At 37.9% G+C, this 25,873-nt stretch overlaps 1 protein-coding gene across 1 annotated transcript in view; it reads left to right on the forward strand.

Moving 5' to 3' along the window:
- Nucleotides 1-25,873, forward strand: part of HDAC9 (histone deacetylase 9) — a 907,594-nt gene that overhangs the window by 658,046 nt on the left and 223,675 nt on the right. The window contains exon 16 of the mRNA XM_030932454.1: nucleotides 22,973-23,106. Within this exon, the coding sequence (XP_030788314.1) occupies nucleotides 22,973-23,106 (134 nt within the window). The remainder of the gene's footprint in view (nucleotides 1-22,972; nucleotides 23,107-25,873) is intronic.

Genomic DNA, 25,873 nt, shown 5'->3' on the forward strand with positions numbered 1-25,873 from the left:
AAAAATAATTAAAAGTGAATACACTGAAAGTAAAAGTTACATTGTAACTATTGTTCTGCTAAAGGATAACTAAGTTATTCAAAAGTTACAATAACTCAGAGGAATATTTGTTAGCTTATTTGAACTTACAAGAATGTTGCATCTTTACACTGAAAATCTTACAAGAAAAGTGGGTTCCTATTGACACTGCCACAGTCAACCTGATCATCAAGACAGCTACTAAATGAAAAATGGGTTCCTATTGACACTGCCACAGTCAACCTGATCATCAAGACAGCTACTAAATGACTAATGGTGGTACAGAGAGCATGGAGCTGCTGGGCAGAGGGATAATTCACATCCTGGGCAAGCTGGTCTTACACTGGGGCAGTGTAAGACTTCATTATGCTGCTCAGAATGATACACAATTTAAAACTTAGAGTTTGGTTGTTATATAATTGTGCATTTCTGGAATTGTCCAGTTAATATTTTCAAACCATAGTTGAAACTGTAGAAAGAGAAACTGCAGATGGGGGAGGGGAGAGGCTATTGTATTTGTATTTGTATATATTTTTTAAAGAAAGTCATAAGATCTCACACTCTCAATAGCTATTCCACTAAATAGCAAGGTAATGGACAGAGATACATTATAGAGCTAGGAGGCTGGCTTAAATCTATCCTCTAAGAGCTATACTTTTTGGTGCTACTAAAAAGTTATTTAACACAAAAGTCACATAATTTTCAATGCATGTCATTTAAACCTTCACCATCCATGTGCATCCTCCGCAACCCACTGGATTAGCCATACAACTCCCTTTCTGACAAGAACAAAAAATGTTCCAAGGGAGAAATATTATCTGAGTTTAGTCAGTTTTGGAAAGATGCCGTCTTCAGTCTATTTCCTGAGAGTAGAAAGTAGGCATAAATTGCATAAAGGTATTTTTAAAAGATAATTTTTTTTTTTTTAGATGGAGTTTTGGTCTTGTTGCCCAGGCTGGAGTGCATTGGTGCAATCTCAGCTCACCACAACCTCCGCCTCCTGGGTTCAAGTGATTCTCCTGCCTCAGCCTCATTAGTAGCTGGGATTACAGGCATGTGCCACCATGCCCGGCTAATTTTGTATTTTTAGTAGAGATGGGGTTTCTCCATGTTGATCAGGCTGGTCTTGAATGCCCAACCTTAGGTGATCCACCCACCTTGGCCTCCAAAGTGCTGGGAATACAGGTGTGAGCCACTGAGCAGGGCCTGAGATAATTGTTATATATTAATTGAACTTTCGTGGTAACATTTATATTTTTGAGAATTATAAAAATTGATACAAGTTCATTGAAGGCAATTTGGTAAATCTAGAATATTATAATGGAAAGTCACTCATTATTCTACCACTCAGAGGTAACTTCTATCAAAATATGTTTATACTTATTTTCCAATCAATAATTTTTACTCTATAAGCTTATCTTCAACAGGATAAAGAAAAGTAATTTGTATTTGTATACATATCTATGTGCATGTGTGTATGTGTATATCTGAAAGTATGTGTGTATATTTGTATATATGTGTATATATACAGTGTATGTGTGTGTGTGTGTGTGTGTATGTGTGCATGTCTTAAGGCCTTCTAGAGTAGCTTCTGTTATTACCCATATTAGAATGGAGAGACTAATTTTTCCTTTTGTCAGGAAATCTATTTTTTAAATTGCTGTCCTCAAATATATGTGCATGAAATTTCTTTCAAAAAACTCTCCCAAAATTTACCCATCTAATAATCACTGAAGAAGATAAAAAGAGCTATCTTTTTTATTTAGGAGATTAATTCAACTTGATCACATATATCATGTATCATAACATAAACATTAATGTAGAAAATATATTTATAAATATGTAGTTATATAATACATATTATTTTTGTGTATCATACACACACACACACACACACACACATAGTTTTTTGGGGGGTATGCTTTTTATACCTAAGAATTTACTCCTATTACCTTCACACATGTTTTGAAGATAGACTTATTGGGACACAAGTTTTTTGTCTGAAAAGTCTGGAAATGTGATCAAATGTTCAAGGGGTTTAGCACTGAAGAGTAGAAGTCTGAGGCCAACCTGATATGTGTTTCTTTGTGGGAAGCATGATTTGCAATATGCATGAACATATTTTTTCTACTTATGGAAACATCCTCAATTAGTCCTATTTCACGTATAACTTGTTTTATTACATTTCACTTTAAAAATTGAAGGTTTGTGGCAATCCTGCACTGAGTACGTCTATTGGTGCCACTTTTCCAATAGCATGTGTTCACTTCCTGTCTCTGAGTCACATTTGGGTAATTCTCATAATATATCAAAACTTTTCATCATTATTATATATTTTATAGTGATCTGTGATCAGTGATCTTTTTTTATTATTATACTTTAAATTCTAGGGTACATGTGCACAACGTGCAGGTTTGATACATAGGTATACATGTGCCATGTTAGTTTGCTGCACCCATCAACTCATCATTTACATTAGGTATTTCTCCTAATGCTATCCCTCCTCCAGCCCCCTACCCGCCGACAGACCCTGCTGTGTGATGTTCCTTGCTGTGTGTCCAAGTGTTCTCATTGTTCAGCTCCCACCTATGAGTGAGAACATGTAGTATTTGGTTTTCTGTCCTTGTGATAGTTTGCTGAGAATGATGGTTTCCAGCTTCATCAATGTCCCTGCAAAGGACAATAACTCATCCTTTTTTATGGCTGCGTAGTATTCCATGGTGCATATGTGCCAGATTTTCTTAATCCAGTCTGTCATTGATGGACATTTAAGTTGGTTCCAAGTTTTGTTATTGTGAATAGTGCTGCAGTAAACATATGTGTGCATGTGTCTTTATAGTAGCATGATTTATAATCCTTTCGGTATATACCCAGTAATGGGATTGCTAGGTCAAATGGTATTTCTAGTTCTAGATCCTTGAGGAATCGCCACACTGTTTTACACAATGGTTGAACTAGTTTACAGTCCCACCAACAGTGTAAAAGCATTCCTATTTCCACATATCCTCTCCAACATCTGTTGTTTCCTGACTTTTTAATGATTGCCATTCTAACTGGTGTGAAATGGTATCTTATTGTGGTTTTTTCATGTGTCTGTTGACTGCATAACTGTCTTCTTTTGAGAAGTGTCTGTTCATATCCTTTGCCCACTTTTTGATGGGGTTGTTTGGTTTTTTCTTGTAAATTTGTTTGCGTTCTTTGTAGATTCTGGGTATTAGCCCTTTGTCAGATGGGTAGATTGCAAAAATTTTCTCCCATTCTGTAGGTTACCTGTTCACTCTGATGGTAGTTTCTTTTGCTGTGCAGAAGCTCTTTAGTTTAATTAGATCCCATTTGTCTATTTTGGCTTTTGTTGCCATTGCTTTTGGTGTTTTAGTCATGAAGTCCTTGCCCATGCCTATGTCCTGAAGGGTATTGCCTAAATTTTCTTCTAGGGTTTTTATGGTTTTAGGTTTAACATTTAAGTCTTTAATCCATCTTGAGTTAATTTTTGTGTAAGGTGTAAGGAAGGGATCCAGTTCAGCTTTCTACTTATGGCTAGCCAGTTTTCCCAGCACCATTTATTAAATAGGGAATCCTTTCTCCATTTCTTGTTTTTGTCAGGTTTGTCAAAGATCAGACGGTTGTAGATGTGTGGTGTATTTCTGAGGCCTCTGTTCTGTTCCATTGGTCTATATCTCTGTTTTGGTGCCAGTACCATGCTGTTTTGGTTATTGTACCCTTGTAGTACAGTTTGAAGTCAGGTAGTGTGATGCCTCCTGCTTTGTTCTTTTTGCTTCACATTGTCTTGGCAATGTGGGCTCTTTTTTTTGGTTCCATATGAACTGTAAAGTAGTTTTTTCAAATTCCGTGAAGAAAGTTATTGGTAGCTTGATGGGGATGGCACTGAATCTATAAATTACCTTGGGCAGTATGGCCATTTTCACGATACTAATTCTTCCTATCCATGAGCATGGAATGATTTTCCCATTTGTTTGTGTCCTCTTTTATGTCATTGAGCAGTGGTTTGTAGTTCTCCTTTAAGAGCTTCTTCACATCCCTTTTAAGTTGGATTGCTAGGTATTTTATTCTCTTTGTAGCAATTGTGAATGGGAGTTCACTCATGATTTGGCTCTCTGTCTGTTATTGGTGTATAGGAATGCTTGTGATTTTTGCACATTGATTTTCTATCCTGAGACATATCTGATGTTGCTTATCAGCTTAAGGAGATTTTGGGCTGAGATGATGGGGTTTTCAAAATATACAATCATGTCACCTGCAAACAGGGACAATTTGACTTCTTCTTTTCCTAATTGAATACCCTTTTTTCTATATCTTGCCTGATTGCCCTGGCCAGAAGTTCCAACACTATCTTGAATAGGAGTGGTGAGAGATGGCATGCTTGTGCTGGTTTCAAAGGGAATGCTTCCAGTTTTTGCCCATTCAGTATGATACTGGCTGTGGGTATATCACAAATAGCTCTTATTATTTTGAGATACATTCCATAAATACCTAATTTATTTAGAGTTTTTAAAATGAAGGACTGTTGAATTTTCTTGAAGGCCTTTTCGGCATCTATTGAGATAATTATGTGGTTTTGTCGTTGGTTCTGTTTATGTGATGGATTATGTTTATTGATTTGCATATGTTGAACTAGCCTTGCGTCCCAGGGATGAAGCCAACTTGATCATGGAGGATAAACTTTTCGATGTGCTGTTGGATTCGGTTTGCCAGTATTTTATTGAGGATTTTCACATCGATGTTCATCAGGGATATTGGTCTAAAATTCTCTTTTTTTGTTGTGTCTCTGCCAGGCTTTGGTATCAGGAGGATGCCGGCCTCATAAAATGAGATAGGGAGGATTCCCTCTTTTTCAATTGATTGGAATAGTTTCAGAAGGAATGGTACCAGCTCCTCTTTGTACCTCTGGTAAAATTCGGCTGGGAATCCATCTGGTCCTGGACTTTTTTTGGTTGGTAAGCTATTAATTATTGCCTCAATTTCAGAGCCTGCTATTGGTCTATTTAGAGATTCAACTTCTTCCTGGTTTAGTATTGGGAGGGTGTAATTGTCCAGGAATTTATCTGTTTCTTCTAGATTTTCTAGTTTGTTTGCATAGAGGTGTTTATGGTATTCTCTGATGGTAGTTTGTGTTTCTGTAGGATTGGTGGTGATATCCCCTATATCATTTTTTATTGTGTCTACTTGATTCTTCTCTATTTTCTTCTTTGTTAGTCTTGCTAGTCATCTATCAATTCTGTTGATCTTTTCAAAAAACCAGTTCCGGGATTCACTGATTTTTTGAAGGGCTTTTTGTGTCTCTATCTCCTTCAGTTTTGCTGTTATTTTAATTATTTCTTGCCTTCTGCTAGCTTTTGAATTTGTTTGCTCTTGTTTCTCTAGTTCATTTAACTGTAATGTTATGGTGTCTATTTTAGTTCTTTCCTGCTTTCTCCTGTGGGCATTTAGTGCTATAAATTTCCCTCTACTCACTACTTTAAATGTGTCCCAGAGATTCTGATAAGTTGTGTCTTTGTTCTCATTGGTTTCAAAGAACATCTTTATTTCTGCCTTCATTTCATTATGTACCCAGTAGTCATTCAGGAGCAGGTTGTTCAGTTTCCATGTAGTTGTGCAGTTTTTATTAGAATTTAGTTTTCATTAGAATTAATTAGTACTTAATCCTGAGTTATAATTTGATTGCACTGTGGTCTGAGAGACAGTTTGTTGTGATTTCTGTTCTTTTACATTTGCTAAGGAGTGCTTTACTTCCAACTATGTGGTCAACTTTGGAGTAAGTGTGATGTGGTGCTGAGAAGAATGTATATTCTGTTGATTTGGGGTGGAGAGTTCTGTATCTCTCTATTAGGTACGCTTGGTGCAGAGCTGATTTCAAGTCCTGGATAACCTTGTTAACCTCTCTCGTTGATCTGTCTAATATTGACAGTGGGGTGTTAAAGTCTCCCATTATTATTGTGTGGGAGTCTAAGTCTCTTTGTAGGTCTCTAAGGACTTGCTTTATGAATCTGGGTGCTCCTGTATTGGGTACATATGTATTTAGGATAGTTAGCTCTTCTTATTGAACTGATCCCTTTACCATTATGTAATGGTCTTCTTTGTCTCTTTTGAACTTTGTTGGTTTAAAGTCTGTTTTACCAGAGATGAGGATTGCAACCTCTGCTTTTTTTTGCTTTCCATTTGGTTGGTAGATCTTCTTCCATCCCTTTATTTTGAGCCTATGTGATCTCTGCACGTGAGATGGGTCTGCTGAACACAGCACACTGATGGGTCTTGACTCGTTATCTAATTTGCCAGTCTGCATCTTTTAATTGGGACATTTAGCCCGTTTAAATTTAAGGTTAATATTGTTATGTGTGAATTTGATCCTGTCCTTATGATGTTAGCTGGTTATTTTGCCCATTAGTTGATGTAGTTTCTTCATAGCATTGATGGTCTTTACAATTTGGCATGTTTTTGCAGTGGCTGGTACCAGTTGTTTCTTTCCATGTTTAGTGCTTCTTTCAGGAGCTCTTGTAAGGCAGGTCTGGTGTTGACAAAATCTCTCAGCATTTGCTTGTCTATAATGGATTTTACTTCTCCTTCACTTATTAAGCTTAGTTTGACTGGATATGAAATTCTAGATTGAAATTTCTTTTCTTTGACAACGTTGAATATTAGCCCCCACTCTCTTCTGGCTTGTAGGGTTTCTGCCATGAGATCCACTGTTAGTCTGATGGACTTCCCTTTGTGGATAACTCGACCTTTTTCTCTGGCTGCCCTTAACATTTTTTCCTTCATTTCAACTTTGGTGAATCTGAAAATTACGTGTCTTGGGGTTGCTCTTCTTGAGGAATATTTGTGGTAGTCTTTGTATTTCCTGAATTTGAATGTTGGCCTGCCTTTTGAGGTTGGGGAAGTTCTCCTGGATAATATCCTGAGGAGTGTTTCCCAAGTTGGTTCTCTTCTCCCCATCACTTTCAGGTGCACCAATGAAGCATATATTTGTTCTTTTCACATAGTCCCATATTTCTTGGAGGCTTTGTTCATTTCTTTTTACTCTTTTTTCTCTAACCTTGTCTTCTCGCTTTATTTCATTAATTTGATCTTCAATCACTGATACCCTTTCTTTCACTTGATTAAATCGGCTATTGAAGCTTGTGCATGTGTCATGAAATTCTCATGCCATGGTCTTCAGCTCCATCAGGTAATTTAAGCTCTTCTCTACACTGTTTATTCTAGTTAGCCATTCATCTAATCTTTTTTCAAGGTTTTTAGCTTCCTTGAGATGGGTTTGAACACGCTCCTTTAGCTCGGAGATGTTTGTTATTACCAACTTTCTGAAGCCTACTTCTGTCAACTCATCGAATCATTCTCCGTCCATCCTTGTTTCATTGCTGGTGAGGGGCTGCAAACCTTTGGAGGAGAAGAGGCACTCTGGTTTTTAGAATTTGCAGCTTTTCTGCTCTGGTTTCTCCCCATCTTTGTGGTTTTATCTACCTTTGGTCTTTGATGTTGGTGACCTACAGATGGGATTTTGGTGTAGATGTCCTTTTTGTTGATGTTGATGCTATTCCTTTCTGTGTGTTTTCCTTCTGACTGTCAGGTTTCTCAGCTGCTGGTCTGCTGGAATTTGCTGGAGGTCCACTCCAGACGCTATTTGCCTGGGTATCACCAGTGGAGGCTGCAGAACAGCAAATATTGCAGCCTGATCCTTCCCCTGGAAGCTTCGTCCCAGAGGGGCACCCACCTCTATGAGGTGTTTGTTGGCCCCTACTGGGAGGTTTCTCCCAGTTTGGCTTCATGGGTGTCAGGGACCCACTTGAAGGGGTAGTTTGTCCATTCTCAGAGGTCAAACACTGTGCTGGAAGAACCACTGCTCTCTTCAGATCTGTCAGACAGGGACGTTTAAGTCTGCAGAAGTTGTCTGCTGCCTTTTGTTCAGCTATACCCTGCCACAGAGGTGGAGTCTATAGAGGCAGTAGGCCTTGCAGAGCTGCGATGGGCTCCTCCCAGTTTGAGCTTCCTGGCTGCTTTGTTTTACCTACTCAAGCCTCAGCAATGGCGGACGCCCCTTCCCCAGTCAGGCTGCTGCCTCACAGTTTCATCTCAAACTGCGCTAGCAGTGAACAAGTCTCTGTGAGCATGGGACCCACTGAGCCAGGCACAGGAGAGAATCTCCTTGTCTGCCAGTTGCTAAGACCTTGGGAAAAGCACAGTGTTTGGGCAGAAGTGTCCTGTTTTTTTTTCCAGGTACAGTCTGTCATGGCTTCCCTTGGCTAGGAAAGGGAAATCCCCCAACTCCTTGTGCTTCCTGGGTGAGATGATGCCCTGCCCTGCTTTGGCTCACCCTCCATGGGCTGCACCCACTGTCCAACCAGTCCCATTGAGATGAACCAGGTACCTCAGTTGGAAATGCAGAAATTACCCATCTTCTGTGTCGACCACGCTGGGACTTGCAGACCAGAGCTGTTCCTATTTGGCCATCTTGGAATGGACCCAATCAGTGATCTTTTTATAGTACTTTTGTAATTGTTTTGGGGAACCATGAACCACACCCAATCAAGACAGTGAACTTAGTAGATAAATGTTGTGTGTGTTCTGACTGCTCCACTAAGTGGGCATGGCCCCATCTTCCTTTCTCTTTTTGGCCCTCTCTATTCCAGTGACACTACAATATTGAACTTAGGCAAATTTTTTTAACCCTACAGTGCCTTTGTGTTCAAGTGAAAGGAAGAGTCGCATGTCTCCCAATTTCTATCAAAAGCTAGAAATGAGTGAGCTTAGTGAGGAAGTTGCTTCAAAAGCTGAGATAGGCAAAAGCTAGGTCTCTCATGCTGGTTACCCAAGCTGTGAATATAAAAGAAAAGCTCTTGAAGGAAATTAAAAGTGCTACTGTAATGAACAGACAAATGATAAGAAAGCAAAACAGCCCTACTGCTTATATGGAGAGAGTTTTAGTGGTCTGGGTAGATCAAACCAGTCACAGTATTTCCTTCAGCCAAAACCTCATCCACAGCAAGTCCCTAACCCTTCATTTCTGTGAGGGCTGAGAGAGGTGAGGAAGTTGCTGAAGAAAAGTTTAAAGCCAGCAGAGGTTGGCTCTTGAGGTTTAAGGAAATAAGCCATCTCCATAGCATAAAAGTGCAAGGTAAAGCAGCAAGTGTTGATGTAGAAGCTACAACAGGTTTTCCAGAAAGTCTAGCTGAGATCATTGATGATGATGGCTACACTAAACAACATAATTTTATTGTAGATGAAACAGCCTTTCATTGGAAGAAGAGATAGGGAGAAAACTTTAAGAGATAGAGGGAAATAGTCAATGACTGACTTCAAAGGATAAGGTGATTCTCTTGTTAGAAACTAATGCAGCTAGTGGCTTTAAGTTGAAGCCAATGCTCATTTCCCTTTCTCAAAATACTATGCCCTTCAGAATTATGCTAAATCTACTCTACCTGTGCTCTATAAATGGAACCACAAAGCCTGGGTGACAGCATTTTCTGTTTAGAGTGTGGTTTATGGAGCATTTTAAGCTCAATTTTTAGACTTACTGCTCAGGGGGAAAAAATGTTCCCTTTGAAAATATTACTGCCTAATTGACGGTGTACCTGGTCACCCAAGAAGTCTGATGGATATGTGCAAGGAGATTAAGTTTTCATACCTGCTAACACAGCATCCATTCTGCAACCCATAGGTCAAGGGGTCTTTTAAATTTTTACATCTTATTATTTAAGAAATAACATTCTATAAGGCTATACCTGCCATAGACAGTGATTCCCCTGATGGATAGAGCAAAGTACATTGAAACCTTCTGGAAAGGATTTACCATTCTAGATGCCATTAAGAACATTCGTGATTCATGGGAGGAATATCAACATTGGCAAGTGATTGAAAGAAGTTAATTCTAGTTCTCATGGATGACTTCAAGGGATTAAATACTTCAACGGAGGAACTAACTGCAGAAGTAGCAAGGGAACTAGAATTAGAAGTGGAACCTCAATATATGACTGAATTGCTCCAATCTTGTTATAAAACTTGAATTAATAAGGAGTCATTTCTTAGGGGTTGAACAAGAAGAAATGTTTTCTTGGGATGGAGTCTACTCCTGGTGAAGATGCAGTGGGCGTTGCTGAAATGACAACAAAGGGTTTACAATATTACATAAACTTAGTTGATAAAGCAGCAGCAAAGTTGAACAGGATTGACTCCAGTTTTGAAAGAAGGCCTTCTATAGGTTAAATGTTATAATACCAAGCAGCTTTTCACACCGGGAGAAATGTTTTGTGAAAGGACAAGTTCATGGATGTTGCAAACTTCATTGTTGTCTTATTTTAAGAAATTGCCACAGCCACTCCAGCCTTCAATAACTACTATCCTGATCAGTTAGCAGCCATCAATATCAAGGCAAGACCCTCCACAAGCAAAAAGATTATGACTCACTGAAAGCTCAGATGATTATTAGCACTTTAGCAGTAAATTAATTTTTTTCTTCAGTTCTTTTTATTTTATTTATTTTTTATTTTTTATTATACTTTAAGTTCTAGGGTACATGTGTATATTTGTGCCATGTTGGTGTGCTGCACCCATCAACTCGTCAGCACCCATCAATTCATCATTTATATCATGTATAACTCCCCAATGCAATCCCTCCCCCCTCCCCCCTCCCCATGATAGGCCCCAGTGTGTGATGTTCCCCTTCCTGAGTCCAAGTGATCTCATTGTTCAGTTCCCACCTATGAGTGAGAACATGCGGTGTTTGGTTTTCTCTTCTTGTGATAGTTTGCTAAGAATGATGGTTTCCAGCTGCATCCATGTCCCTACAAAGGACGCAAACTCATCCTTTTTTATGGCTGCATAGTATTCCATGGTGTATATGTGCCACATTTTCTTAATCCAGTCTGTCACAGATGGACATTTGGGTTGATTCCAAGTCTTTGCTATTGTGAATAGTGCCGCAATAAACATACGTGTGCATGTGTCTTTATAGCAGCATGATTTATAATGCTTTGGGTATATACCCAGTAGTGGGATGGCTGAGTCATATGGTACATCTAGTTCTAGATCCTTGAGGAATCGCCATACTGTTTTCCATAATGGTTGAACTAGTTTACAATCCCACCAACAGTGTAAAAGTGTTCCTATTTCTCCACATCCTCTCCAACACCTGTTGTTTCCTGATTTTTTAATGATTGCCATTCTAACTGGTGTGAGATGGTATCTCATTGTGGTTTTGATTTGCATTTCTCTGATAGCGAGTGATGATGAGCATTTTTTCATGTGTCTGTTGGCTGTGTGAATGTCTTCTTTTGAGAAATGTCTGTTCATATCCTTTGCCCACTTTTTGATGGGGTTGTTTGTTTTTTTCTTGTATATTTGTTTGAGTTCTTTGTAGATTCTGGATATTAGCCCTTTGTCAGATGAGTAGATTGCAAAAATGTTCTCCCATTCTGTAGGTTGCCTGTTCACTCTGATGGTAGTTTCTTTTGCTGTGCAAAAGCTCTTTAGTTTAATTAGATCCCATTTGTCAATTTTGGCTTTTGCTGCCGTTGCTTTTGGTGTTTTAGACATGAAGTCCTTGCCCATGCCTATGTCCTGAATGGTACTACCTAGATTTCTTCTAAGGTTTTTATGGTATTAGGTCTAACATTTAAGTCTCTAATCCATCTTGAATTAATCTTCGTATAAGGAGTAAGGGAAGGATCCAGTTTCAGCTTTCTACTTATGGCTAGCCAATTTTCCCAGCACCATTTATTAAATAGGGAATCCTTTCCCATTTCTTGTTTCTCTCAGGTTTGTCAAAGATCAGATGGCTGTAGATGTGTGGTATTATTTCTGAGGACTCTGTTCTGTTCCATTGGTCTATAGCTCTGTTTTGGTACGAGTACCATGCTGTTTTGGTTACTGTAGCCTTGTAGTATAGTTTGAAGTCAGGTAGCATGACGCCTCCAGCTTTGTCCTTTTGACGTAGGATTGTCTTGGCAATGCGGGCTCTTTTTTGGTTCCATATGTACTTTAAAGCAGTTTTTTCCAATTCTGTGAAGAAACTCATTGGTAGCTTGATGGGGATGGCATTGAATCTATAAATAACCTTGGGCAGTATGGCCATTTTCACGATATTGATTCTTCCTATCCATGAGCATGGTATGTTCTTCCATTTGTTTGTGTCCTCTTTGATTTCACTGAGCAGTGGTTTGTAGTTCTCCTTGAAGAGGTCCTTGACATCCCTTGTAAGTTGGATTCCTAGGTATTTTATTCTCTTTGAAGCAATTGTGAATGGAAGTTCATTCCTGACTTGGCTCTCTGCTTGTCTGTTACTGGTGTATAAGAATGCTTGTGATTTTTGCACATTAATTTTGTATCCTGAGACTTTGCTGAAGTTGTTTATCAGCTTAAGGAGATTTTGGGCTGAGACAATGGGGTTTTCTAAATATACAATCATGTCATCTGCAAACAGGGACAATTTGACTTCTTCTTTTCCTAACTGAATACCCTTGATTTCTTTCTCTTGCCTGATTGCCCTAGCCAGAACTTCCAACACTATGTTGAATAGGAGTGGTGAGAGAGGGCATCCCTGTCTTGTGCCAGTTTTCAAAGGGAATTTTTCCAGTTTTTGCCCATTCAGTATGATATTAGCTGTGGGTTTGTCATTAAATAGCTCTTATTATTTTGAGGTACGTTCCATCAATACTGAATTTATTGAGCGCTTTTAGCATGAAGGGCTGTTGAATTTTGTCAAAAGCCTTTCCTGCATCTATTGAGATAATCATGTGGTTCTTGACTTTGGTTCTGTTTATATGCTGGATTATGTTTATTGATTTGCGAATGTTGAACCAGCCTTCCATCCCAGGGATGAAGCCCACTTGATCATGGTGGATAAGCTTTTTGATGTGCTGCTGAATCTGGTTTGCCAGTATTTTATTGAGGATTTTTGCATCGATGTTCATCAGGGATATTGGTCTAAAATTTTCTTTTTTTGTTGTGTCTCTGCCAGGCTTTGGTATCAGGATGATGCTGGCCTCATAAAATGAGTTAGGGAGGATTCCCTCTTTTTCTATTGATTGGAATAGTTTCAGAAGGAATGGTACCAGCTCCTCCTTGTACCTCTGGTAGAATTCAGCTGTGAATCCATCTGGTCCTGGACTTTTTTTGGTGGGTAGGCTATTAATTGTTGCCTCAATTTCAGAGCCTGCTATTGGTCTATTCAGGGATTCAACTTCTTCCTGGTTTAGTCTTGGGAGAGTGTAAGTTTCCAGGAAATTATCCATTTCTTCTAGATTTTCTAATTTATTTGCGTAGAGGTGTTTATAATATTCTCTGATGGTAGTTTGTATTTCTGTGGGGTCGGTGGTGATATCCCCTTTATCATTTTTTATTGCATCTATTTGATTCCTCTCTCTTTTCTTCTTTATTAGTCTTGCTAGCGGTCTGTCAATTTTGTTGATCTTTTCAAAAAACCAACTCCTGGATTCATTGATGTTTTGGAGGGTTTTTTGTGTCTCTATCTCCTTCAGTTCTGCTCTGATCTTAGTTATTTCTTACCTTCTGCTAGCTTTTGAATGTGTTTGCTTTTGCCTCTCTAGCTCTTTTAGTTGTCATGTTAGAGTGTCAATTTTAGATCTTTCCTGCTTTCTCTTGTGGGCATTTAGTGCTATAAATTTCCATCTACACACTGCTTTAAATGTGTCCCAGAGATTCTGGTATGTTGTATCTTTGTTCTCATTGGTTTCAAAGAACATCTTTATTTCTGCCTTCATTTCGTTATGTACCCAGTAGTCATTCAGGAGCAGGTTGTTCAGTTTCCATGTAGTTGAGCGGTTTTGATTGAGTTTCTTAGTCCTGAGTTCTAGTTTGATTGCACTGTGGTCTGAGAGACAGTTTGTTATAATTTCTGTTCTTTTACATTTGCTGAGGAGTGCTTTACTTCCAATTATGTGGTCAATTTTGGAATAAGTGTGATGTGGTGCTGAGAAGAATGTATATTCTGTTGATTTGGGGTGGAGAGTTCTATAGATGTCTATTAGGTCCGCTTGGTGCAGAGATGAGTTCAATTCCTGGATATCCTTGTTAACTTTCTGTCTCGTTGATCTGTCTAACTTTGACAGTGGAGTGTTGAAGTCTCCCATTATTATTGTGTGGGAGTCTAAGTCTCTTTGTAAGTCTCTAAGGACTTGCTTTGTGAATCTGGGTGCTCCTGTATTGGGTGCATATATATTTAGGAGAGTTAGCTCTTCCTGTTGAATTGATCCCTTTACCATTATGTAATGGCCTTCTTTGTCTCTTTTGATCCTTGATGGTTTAAAGTCTGTTTTATCAGAGACTAGGATTGCAACCCCTGCTTTTTTTTGTTCTCCATTTGCTTGGTAGATCTTCCTCCATCCCTTTATTTTGAGCCTATGTATGTCTCTGCATGTGAGATGGGTCTCCTGAATACAGCAGACTGATGGGTCTTGACTCTTGATCCAGTTTGCCAGTCTGCATCTTTTAATTGGAGCATTTAGTCCATTTACATTTAAGGTTAATATTGTTATGTGTGAACTTGATCCTGCCATTATGATATTAACTGGTTATTTTGCTCGTTAGTTGATGCAGTTTCTTCCTAGCCTCGATGGTCTTTACATTTTGGCATGTTTTTGCAATGGCTGGTACCGGTTGTTCCTTTCCATGTTTAGGGCTTCCTTCAGGGTCTCTTGTAAGGCAGGCCTGGTGGTGACAAAATCTCTAAGCATTTGCTTATCTGTAAAGGATTTTATTTCTCCTTCACTTATGAAACTTAGTTTGGCTGGATATGAAATTCTGGGTTGAAAATTCTTTTCTTTAAGAACGTTGAATATTGGCCCCCACTCTCTTCTGGCTTGTAGAGTTTCTGCCGAGAGATCTACTGTTAGTCTGATGGGCTTCCATTTGTGGGTATCCCGACCTTTCTCTCTGGCTGCCCTTAAGATTTTTTCCTTCATTTCAACTTTGGTGAATCTGGCAATTATGTGTCTTGGAGTTGCTCTTCTGGAGGACTATCTTTGTGGCGTTCTCTGTATTTCCTGAATTTGAATGTTGGCCTGCCCTACTAGGTTGGGGAAGTTCTCCTGGATGATATCCTGAAGAGTGTTTTCCAACTTGGTTCCATTTTCCCCCTCACTTTCAGGCACCCCAGTCAGATGTAGATTTGGTCTTTTTACATAGTCCCATACTTCTTGTAGGCTTTGTTCATTTCTTTTTCTTCTTTTTCCTTTTGGTTTCTCTTCTCGCTTCTTTTCATTCATTTGATCCTCAATCGCTGATATTCTTTCTTCCAGTTGATCGAGTCGGTTACTGAAGCTTGTGCATTTGTCACGTATTTCTCGTGTCATGGTTTTCATCTCTGTCATTTCGTTTACGACCTTCTCTGCATTAATTAGTCTGGCTATCAATTCTTCCACTCTTTTTTCAAGATTTTTAGTTTCTTTGCGCTGGGTATGTAATTCCTCCTTTAGCTCTGAGAAGTTTGATGGACTGAAGCCTTCTTCTCTCATCTCGTCAAAGTCATTCTCTGACCAGCTTCGATCCATTGCTGGCGATGGGCTGCACTCCTTTGCAGGGGGAGATGCACTCTTATTTTTTGAATTTCCCGCTTTTCTGCCCTGCTTTTTCCCCATCTTTGTGGTTTTATCTGCCTCTGGTCTTTGATGATGGTGACGTACTGATGGGGTTTTGGTATAGGTGTCCTTCCTGTTTGATAGTTTTCCTTCTGACAGTCAGGACCCTCAGCTATAGGTCTGTTGGAGATTGCTTGAGGTCCACCCCAGACCCTGTTTGCCTGGGTATCAGCAGCAGAGGTTGCAGAAGATAGAATATTGCTGAACAGCGAGTGTACCTGTCTGATTCTTACTTTGGAAGCTTCCTCTCAGGGGTGTACTCCACCCTGTGAGGTGTGGGGTGTCAGACTGCCCCTAGTGGGGGATGTCTCCCAGTGAGGCTACTCAGTGGTCAGTGACCCACTTGAACAGGCAGTCTGTCCGTTCTCAGATCTCAGCCTCCGTGTTGGGAGATCCACTGCTCTCTTCAAAGCCGCCAGACAGAGTCATTCGCGTCTGCTCAGGCCTCTGTTGCTTCCCCTGTTGTTTTTTAGCTGAGCCCTGCCCCCAGAGGTGGAGTCTATAGAGACAGGCAGGTTTCCTTGAGCTGCTGTGAGCTCCACCCAGTTCGAGCTTCCCAGCGGCTTTGTTTAACTACTTAAGCCTCAGCAACGGCGGGCGCCCCTCCCCCAGCCTCGCTGCTGCCTCACGGTTAGATCGCCGCAGACTGCTGTGTTAACAATGAGGGAGGCTCCGTGGGCATGGGACCCTCCCGGCCAGGTGAGGGATATATTCTTCTGGTGTGCCCGTTTGCTTAGAGCACGGTATTGGGGTGGGAGTTACCCGATTTTCCAGGTGTTGTGTGTCTCAGTTCCCCTGGCTAGGAAAAGGGATACCCTTCCCCCTTGCGCTTCCCAGGTGAGGGGATGCCTCGCCCTGCTTCAGCTCTGGCTTGTCAGGCTGCAGCAACTGACCAGCACCGATTGTCCGGCACTCCCTAGTGAGATGACCCCAGTACCTCAGTTGAAGATGCAGAAATCACCGGTCTTCTGTGTCGCTCGCGCTGGGAGTTGGAGACTGGAGCTGTTCCTATTCGGTCATCTTGCTCCGCCCCCAGTAAATTAATTTTTAATTAAGGTATGCACATTGGTTTCTTTGACACAATGATTCCACCCTTCATAGGTTATGGTATAATGTAAACATAACTTTTACATGCATAAGCAAACCAAAAAACTCATGTGACCTGCTTTATTGTGATATTTGCTTTATTTGGATGATTTGGAATCAAACCAGCAATATGTCCCAGGTATTCCTGTATTTGGTTAGTCAGATTTCCTCCTCAGAAGCAATTACAACTTTTTGTTTGGTTATTTTTTTTCTGACCACTCTATTTTCATCTTATTATGTACATCTAGTAGTCCTTTCCTTTATATTCTGGAGACTTCTCAAGTTTGTATTCAACAGCACTGATCCAGCTTTCTGAAATGTAAATTCCTTTCTTTATTGCCTCCAGTATAGATTTTAATTTTGCTACTCTTTAATTTCCTTGCAATCCCTGTTTATCATATCCAGTTTTATTTTTATTCATTCTATTGTCTTTTTAATTTAGTTTTATCTCTGCCTTTATTTAGCTTTGGTTTCTGATGTTATAGGGCCAGTGCCTTTTGATATTTGAAGAGAACAAAACATTTTCTAAAATCTTATTTTGCTTCCTATAGTAAATCATGTTCACTGAACTAAGCAGTATGAATGATATTTCCTTCATAATATCTGTAGTATATTCTCAAAGGCCCTGTTTTTTTTTCTCACTCATTCTTGAATGTAGAAAAATATTTCCAGATATTTTGCCAGCACATGTGTAGTGAATTGTGTTTGGCTTCACTTTTTGCCAACTTACATGCTGGTTGACTCTCCTTCCTGGCTTTACAGTTAAATGGCAACACTTAATCTAATTCCTAGGCCTTAACATTCATATAGTGTTAGTTGGAAGGCTTATGTTGAGAATTTTTTGTACCCACTTCCTTTCTAGCTGTCTGATACTCTGTTAAGATGACTTACGTGAAACAAACAAACAAACAAACACAAAGCTGTAAGGTTTAGAAAATGCTTCTTACCTAGTGAGAGTTACGCTTTATTAATTTTTTTAAACAGAATTTTTAGACATTATATCATTTGCTTGCCGAAAGCATCAAGTTTCACAAATAATTTAAAAACTGTACTGTTTGGTACTTTGAGTTATATGTTCTGAGTTGTACGTTCTTGTTAAAAAACGTTACGGACAGTAATTGAGTCACTGGACTCCAGCCTGGGTGACAGAGCAAGACTCCGTCTCAAAAAAAAAAAAAAAAAATTACAAATAGTAAAATATAAACTGCACTCCAACCTAGGTGACAGAGTGAGAATCTGTCCCCAAAAAACATAAAATAAAAAAATTAAAATTAAAATATTAAAAAAGAAATTTTAAAAATAAGACAACATAAGTCTTATGGATAGATTAGCATTATGGATAGAAACAGTAACAGTTGCTATGTGTGTGATTTGAAGATCATTAGAAATCAACCTTATTTCAGAAGTTTCTTTTATCTTTTTTAGTAATTCTACCATTTGCAGATCATTCCGTCTTTTTAAAAAAAGTTTTGTTTTTAGGAGATCTTCTTTGATTCTCTAACCTCACAAGTTTTTTCTTTAGCAGAGTTTTCAAAAGTGTCATATTTTTCTCACTTCTACTGCTAGATTTTTTTTTTGAGACGGAGTTTTGCCCTTGTTACCCAGGCTGCAGTGCAACGGCGCAATCTCAGCTCACTGCAACCTCCACCTCCCAGGCTCAAGCGATTCTCCTGCCTCAGCTGCCTGAGTAGCTGGGATTACAGGCATATGCCACAACGCCCGGCTAAGTTTTTGTATTTTTAGTAGAGACGGGGTTTCTCCATGTTGGTCAGGCTTGTCTCGAACTCCTGACCTCTGGTGATCTGCCTGCCTTGGTCTCCCAAAGTGCTGGGATTACAGGTGTGAGCCACTGCACCCGGCCTTTACTACTAGATTTTAAGTTAAATGTAGTAAAATGAAGCTGCTAGAATCTAGAATATGGTAAGCATTCAATAATTTTCTACTGATTCTGCATCTTCCAGGAGGATGCCATGTCATATATATAAATATATATATGTACTGTGCTAGTCCTTTGTCCTGTCCCTTGCCCTAGAAGGAGTTTAATAAGTGTTGTTTAGCAAACACCTTGGGAAGGTGTGAAACCTCAGGTAGTTCCCAGAAATGCAATGTGAAATTGAATGTTAGGAACTAGAAATCAGGATCAATAATTTTAGTCTAAATATTCTGAACTCAGCTTTTTTTATAGACAAGATAAGTTGTCTATAAAGACTCTATAGACTCAGGCTAACAGGTCTTACTAGACTGAGTATAAATTTGAGGACATAAATAGAGTATATGGCTAAAAAATGACAACTACATGCAATAAAGAAGAAAAGATACTATACTCGATGCTACAAATACATTATCTGATTTAATAAGACTGAGAGACAGAGAAAGCACAATTCCAAGTTTATCTAAAAAACTTATCAAGAAATTTTAAGGATTTCTTGTAAAAAATATGTATATATACACATATTTTCAACATATATACATATATGTGGAAAACAAACTATTGTTTAAAATGCAAGTAAATATTTTAAGACTCTTTTGTTTATTTTTCAAATCCTAATTTTAACTCTTGTCCCACTGATCAGGAGAAAAATTAATTAATCTATTGGCTTATGTTATATTGCAAATGGTAATCAGTGAGCCAGAAAGGGTCAAACAGAAGTAGAATTCCATATGAATTGCAAAGAGAGGAGCAGGCTTATTTCTCACCCTGTAAGTCCATGTTTCTGAGAAGCCAAAGAGAGAGAATGAAAGAGGAAAGGAATGGAGAGGAAAGGAATGGAGATGAAAGATGAGGTTAAAGTTTCATTTTGCAGCCTACCTGTTAACACCTCAGTGATACGTCATTAGAATGACTCAGTGGAAGTTTGGGGTTCCAGATTGTATATATTTCCCTTTAAATTCAAATGGCTTTCCAAGAGCCTCTGGACTTTGAATTATAATCTCCAGGTACCTGGCAATAATTCCCAGCTACCATAACCTGTTTCACAATTTTTTTTTCTTGGCAGTGGATTATGGGGAAAATGTCAATAAAAGGGGGAAACATTACTATGGAGGTAAGCTTAGATATGTCAAGAGATGAAATAGTGAAAAAGTTAAGCAATGTAACGATTAGAATCTCTACTCTTGAAGAATATTTTTCTTCTTCTTCTTCTTTTTTTTTTTCCAGATGCAAGTTCTCACGCTGTGGCCCAGGCATGAGTGCAGTGGCTCAATAACTGCTCACTGCCACATTGACGTCCTGGGCTCAAGCAATTCTCCCACCAGCAGTAGGCACACCACCATTCCTGGCTAGTTTTTAAAAATTTTTGTTGAGACAGTGTCTCCCTATGTTTTTCAGGCTGTTTTCAAATTCCTGGGCTCAAGCAATCCTCCTGCCTCAGCCTTCCAAAGTACTAGGCTTACAGGTGTGGGACACCATACCTGGCCAAAAATATATTTTCAAAATGAGGCAGATGTTATACTTTTTGTTTCCATATTCTTATTCAACTATCACTTTTTATTTATGAAACTATAGCTGAAAAAATGTTAAACAGTTCTTCTTATATGATAGTAACTCATAAATACTTGATATCTTTAAATTGTGAAGACATGTCTTACGCATCTTTGTATTTTAAATGTTATTCTTCCTTCCTGCTTGCCTGCTTCCTTATCTGCCTTCTTTGATGTCGTCCTTCTGACTTTATTTAAAAATATTTATCCATATCGGACTTTATGCAAAACATAAAAAGAGGACTTTGTGAAATTGCATGTAGAAATATAAAGCTGAGTAAAATAAATGCCCATATTAGAAGCACTTAGGGTAGGAAGATAAGGGACATAAAATAAAAGGTAGAAGATTAAACAAGACTACTCTTCAGGAATCCAAGGAGATCCACCAATTAGATTCATTGAGGAAAGCTTTACAGTGGAAATATCTGAACTATTTTTGGGATATATTCATTCATTTATGGTTTTCATTCACTCATTAAAAAATATTTTTGAGGATCTGCTTTATTTAAGCATGTTGATGGCCACTGAAATTTCAGAGGTAAAAATACAACTATAATCTGTGCTCTCAAAGATCTCACCGTCTAGTGAAGAAAATATACAATTAACAAAGTTATACAACAATGATATAATTGTGACGAATGCTTGAAGGAGACCCAGAGGATGCTAAGAGAGCATACAGTAGGAGACCTAATCTAGAGATCTCAGGGTATGCTTGGTAGAGGAGGTGACATTAAAAACAGCCTTGAAGAGTGAAAAAAAATTAGCCAAATGAGGACTGGAGTTATGGAGGTCAAGAAGGAAGAATTTCTGGCATAGAGGGAATGGCATGTATGAATATCACAAGGCTGCTAGCATTTTGATCTTTTTGAGGAAAGGAAGGAAGGCCTTTGTAGGCAAAACAGAGAACAAAAGAGGGAGGGATATGAAATGAAGCTGGAAAGATGGGGAGGGGCATATTTATGCTGGCCTGGAGGAATTTCAGTCTCTTCAGTGAAGGCCCTGAAGGATTTAAACAGAAGTGGCCACTGCTGTATGGCAAATGGAAAAGAGTGAAAGTCAGGTTGTGTGTTACAAGGCAATCTCAGGAGTCCAGATTAAAGATAATAAAACCTTGAATTGCATATGGTTTTGGCAGTGGAGATAAGGAGAGTGAGTGATTCAAGATCTGTTTTGGAGGGAAAACAGACACTGCTTTGGTTCATTGGAGGTGGGGGCGTCAAGGGGACATTAAGGTTTCTTGTATGAACAATGGCAGTTCTTGATGTCTTTTGTAAACATGAGTAGTGTTGTGTGTGGTTTAAGATCATGAATTAAAAATCAGAGACATTTTCACTTTATGAAAACTATGAGACAACTAAGTGGAGATTTCAGATGGGTCATTCAATGGGTAAGTGTGCAAGTAAGCTGCTCGTAAGGGAGGTCAGTCCTGAGGAAGAAAATGTGAGAATCAGGGGAAGATGGATGGAGTTTGAAGCCATTTGAGTCCTAAGAATAGATATTATTTGGAATAGTAAAATTATGTTTTTTTCTTAGACGTAATTTTTACCACATGGTTTCAAAATGCGTGTGCCATTCTTCTGCATTATTTTAGTACACTCAAGGAAAAATATTTTCTTCTCTTGACTAACATTTCTTTAACACAATAATGTAAGCCAAAAGGAGAATAAAATGTATTTAATTAAACTTCCTTTACAGCATAAATTACTTGTGCTTATCTATTCCTGAAGATTTTTTTTTTTTTGGTTGTTGTTGTAAAATTTCTTATAATGGGTATTCTTGCCATCTACAAATAAACTTCAATGGTCATTTACTGGAAGACATTTGATTTGTTAAATAATTTCTTATGTCAGGCAATTTTGCAAGTAACATGTTTCCACCTCAAGGAATAGGTTTTTGGGTAGAAATCTTCTTTAAATGAGCCAGAGTTATAATTATCATCTAACTTGTTACTTTAAAAAGTCCTATTTTAAGTTCTGCTAATAATTCGTTTTATCATGTTATTATAAAATCTTTCCCATCATAAGGCCTGCCTGAAAATGAAATATGCTAATACCTGATAATTTAAAAGAAGATTGTATTCATTAGTATCTGTATAATCTCTAGTAGTGGCATTGTAATTTACATTTATTTTTTAAAAGAAACACTTTAAATGCCCCACAATATTATAAGATCTACAACATCCATATTGGTTACATAATGACATAAATTATGGTAAGAAACAGAAATAAACAAAGAAACTGTTTTTGAACAGCCTTGAAGAAATTACTAAACAGGATAGGCAAACAGTGGGAAAATCCTCCATTTTATTACAAAAATGAAACCGCGAACTAAAGTCAGGCTACAATTACTCGTGAAAGATGTAAAGAGCCAGCTCATTTTGTGGCTCCAATGGTGTGGTGAAATTAAAACCTCTGCTGAATTAAATTATCTGCCTAAAAACAATTCATAATGATTTAAAATACTTGTAAGATTACAATATATATATATATATATTTTTAATCTGACGTGTCTTAAAATGTCATCATCTTCATCACTTTACAGATTTACTAAACTAGGTTCTCTGTACTGGTTAATGAATGAGTTCATGTTTTTGCATAAGTATCCAGATAGACAGGACTAAATAGTTCTTATGTGCTCCTGAGAATTTGTTACGTATTATTTCCCCCTTTGTTAAATTTATTTTAAAAATAATGACTTTTTTGGAGTTATCGTATTATCTCCTAACATGTGTCATTTTCTTGTATCATTACTCAATCTTGTGCTGTATTTCCCTTGTCTTGAAGGAATTGCCTATGACCCCTTGATGCTGAAACACCAGTGCGTTTGTGGCAATTCCACCACCCACCCTGAACATGCTGGACGAATACAGAGTATCTGGTCACGACTGCAAGAAACTGGGCTGCTAAATAAATGTGAGGTAATCCAGAATTGGACACACTCTTTTACTTACTTAAATAAATCATGTAAAGAGGCCAGTATTCATTTGGGGAGTAATAGAAAAATATTAACCATATAGTGCAAACACCATGATTGATGAACCATCATAGATTCAAGTAGCACAGAGCTTACCACCTGACTCTGGGCGGGGCACACTGTAAGTACTCTGTCAGTGTTGATGAGCTGAGCAGCTGTCTGATGTGTGTGTTCCAATGTTGCAGTATTATTACATACACATGGTAGCACTGTTTGCAAATAGACGTTATTTATTGAGTTGATCTTCTGAGAAACCCTTTGCTAAGTAATTATTATTTTTGGTTATAAACTAAACTTTGAATTTAGAGTTTTGCCACATGGAAATGAATAGATTTAAAATATTAGCTGTCCTCTTACCACTAAAAGTGATTTCTTTTTATCGAAATGATTAATGTGTTTATAACTTGATGAAGGGATTTGAATACTTTCATTTTATCATTATTTCTTTAAACTTATTTCAGTAGATGCCTGGTGAATACCATTTTTATTTGGAAAAATACATCTTTTTATGCTTTCAAAGGTTAAAAACAACAGTCATATCAATTCAGAAAGGCTCCCATTGTCAAATGTGCAAAATATGTGACAACCAGCTGCCATTTGATTTAGTTGCTATAAATGTCCATTGTTGTCTGAAATCCAGTAACCTTCTGCATTTGAATCTAAGGTATTTTTAAAAGAAAAATGCCCTCCATGGGTTTTCTCACATTATTTTAACATTTACTAATTATTTCTTTTACTGGGTCTCTGTTAGGTTCTAAACATAATTCAAGTACTGGAATTATAAAATGTCACAAGACAATTATGGTCCCAAAATGTAGTCAACAAAATTCCTATTCAAATTCTACTTAGGTTGAAACTGAGTCTGTAAAATATTTTACTTGAATTAGAAATGCCAAAGCAGACAGAATTTTTCCACAGGTCAAGTGCACTTGCCTACATATGACCGTGTGAGTTACATCAGTCTGATCCCTTTCCTCTGCAAACTACTAAAAATAATTGACTTTTGACGATGTAAAGCCATTCATTCAGTTTGTTCATTTCTATGGATAAAAAATTTTCTTTATGGATTGTTTCCTTTAAAGGGTGGATAATATATTCTATGTTACAAGGGAAATTAATTGGTTTTTAAAAACATAAAATCATTGGTAGTGTCTTATGGATCATTCAGTAGTTGAGATTGTGAATGAATATATCATAACACTATGTACAGATTTAGTCTCATGTTTTATTACATATTTATGATAGAATTATCAAATAGTTTTCATATTTAAAGCTCTGCTTTTGATTAAATGTATCCTTTACCTGGAAACCCCAAAGTGAAGGAAGATGAGCTAGATTTATTTATCTGGTCCTTTCCTGAGTGTGAGTCTATTATTCATTTTTTTTGCCAGTGGCGTTCACATTGTATGGCAGAAGGCTTTCATACTCTGGTCAATTTTAGAGTTATCTTTAAGGATTTCATGTTTCTGATAATGCCATTTGGAGACCAAACCATTCTCTTTTCTACACAATCCCAGATGGAGTCCATAAAGTAGACCAGCAAGGAGAATTCTTTGTGGTAGGCTAGTCTTAAAAAATGCATTTACTCATGTGAACGTTCCCGTCTCACCTTTTCATCTGCTCTGCAATTTTCCTGTGCTTTTGCCAGCTGAGACATTGCTGCTTACATCTTTTTCACATTCACATTTGTGTTATATCCTGCAGCAGCTGGCCCGGTCCCAACTACTTCAAATTGTCAGTGGCTGATCACAGCCTTCAAATGCATTGTTAGATAGTGGTATTCCTAAAACCTATTACCTGAAGGAGAACTGTTTATGAAAAGAACAGAGTATAGAAATAAATGGAATTTGGTATGATTCACACTGGTCTAAAAATTCAAAAGTCTATTATCCTTTTCTGGTTAGTCTTCTTTTTCAATTGCTTATATACATTACATTATTTTAGTTCTTTATTATTCAAAATGTTACAATTCAGTTTGCATAGCACTGACCAATGTAATATCAGACACAAGGTGAGATGTCAGAAACACTATCATGCAACTATGGGCTTGAGGATAATAGTCTCCTTAGTAATACTCAGTCACAAAATTAACAAATAATACACTCACAAGCCCAGATCAGCAGATTTGCACTTAATTAAGATCAAGCACAAACATCATATCCAAAACATTGCAACAATGCAAGTAGAATCTACTTTTCCTGACATAGTTTGCTGGCAGTTCACCAGGTGTTTGCTTTCTTAAGTGAAGATTTTGTTGCCTATATTATTTATCATTATATATGATAATGCTCCTACATTATCAAAACTCCCATATGAGCAAAGAAATTATTGCCTATATAAATTTATTTACTTTATGAAATTATGAGATGCTAACCTAAACCAAAACATGAAATGGAATTTCTAAAACCACTAACAATTAATTCACTTTTAAGATGCCTAGGAATTTTATGTCCCTCTGCCCATGTATGAATGATATTAGAAAAATTCATAATTAAATTTTAGACATTATTAACAAGTGTTATCCTTTTGTAGAGACATTTTGTTCAATATAAGATAAAACATAGAACTAAAAGGAAAACACGATTTTCATAACTTATTTTCTCTTCCTGATTGTTTTTACCAGAAGAGTAGGGGAGTAAATAAAAATGGAACACACAGAGATTATTCCAAACCAGGTAACCCTCCTCAGAAATAGTAGAATCTTACCTAGT

Source organism: Rhinopithecus roxellana, chromosome 6 (genome assembly GCF_007565055.1).
Source record: "Rhinopithecus roxellana isolate Shanxi Qingling chromosome 6, ASM756505v1, whole genome shotgun sequence".
NCBI classification, from domain to species: Eukaryota; Metazoa; Chordata; class Mammalia; order Primates; family Cercopithecidae; genus Rhinopithecus; species Rhinopithecus roxellana.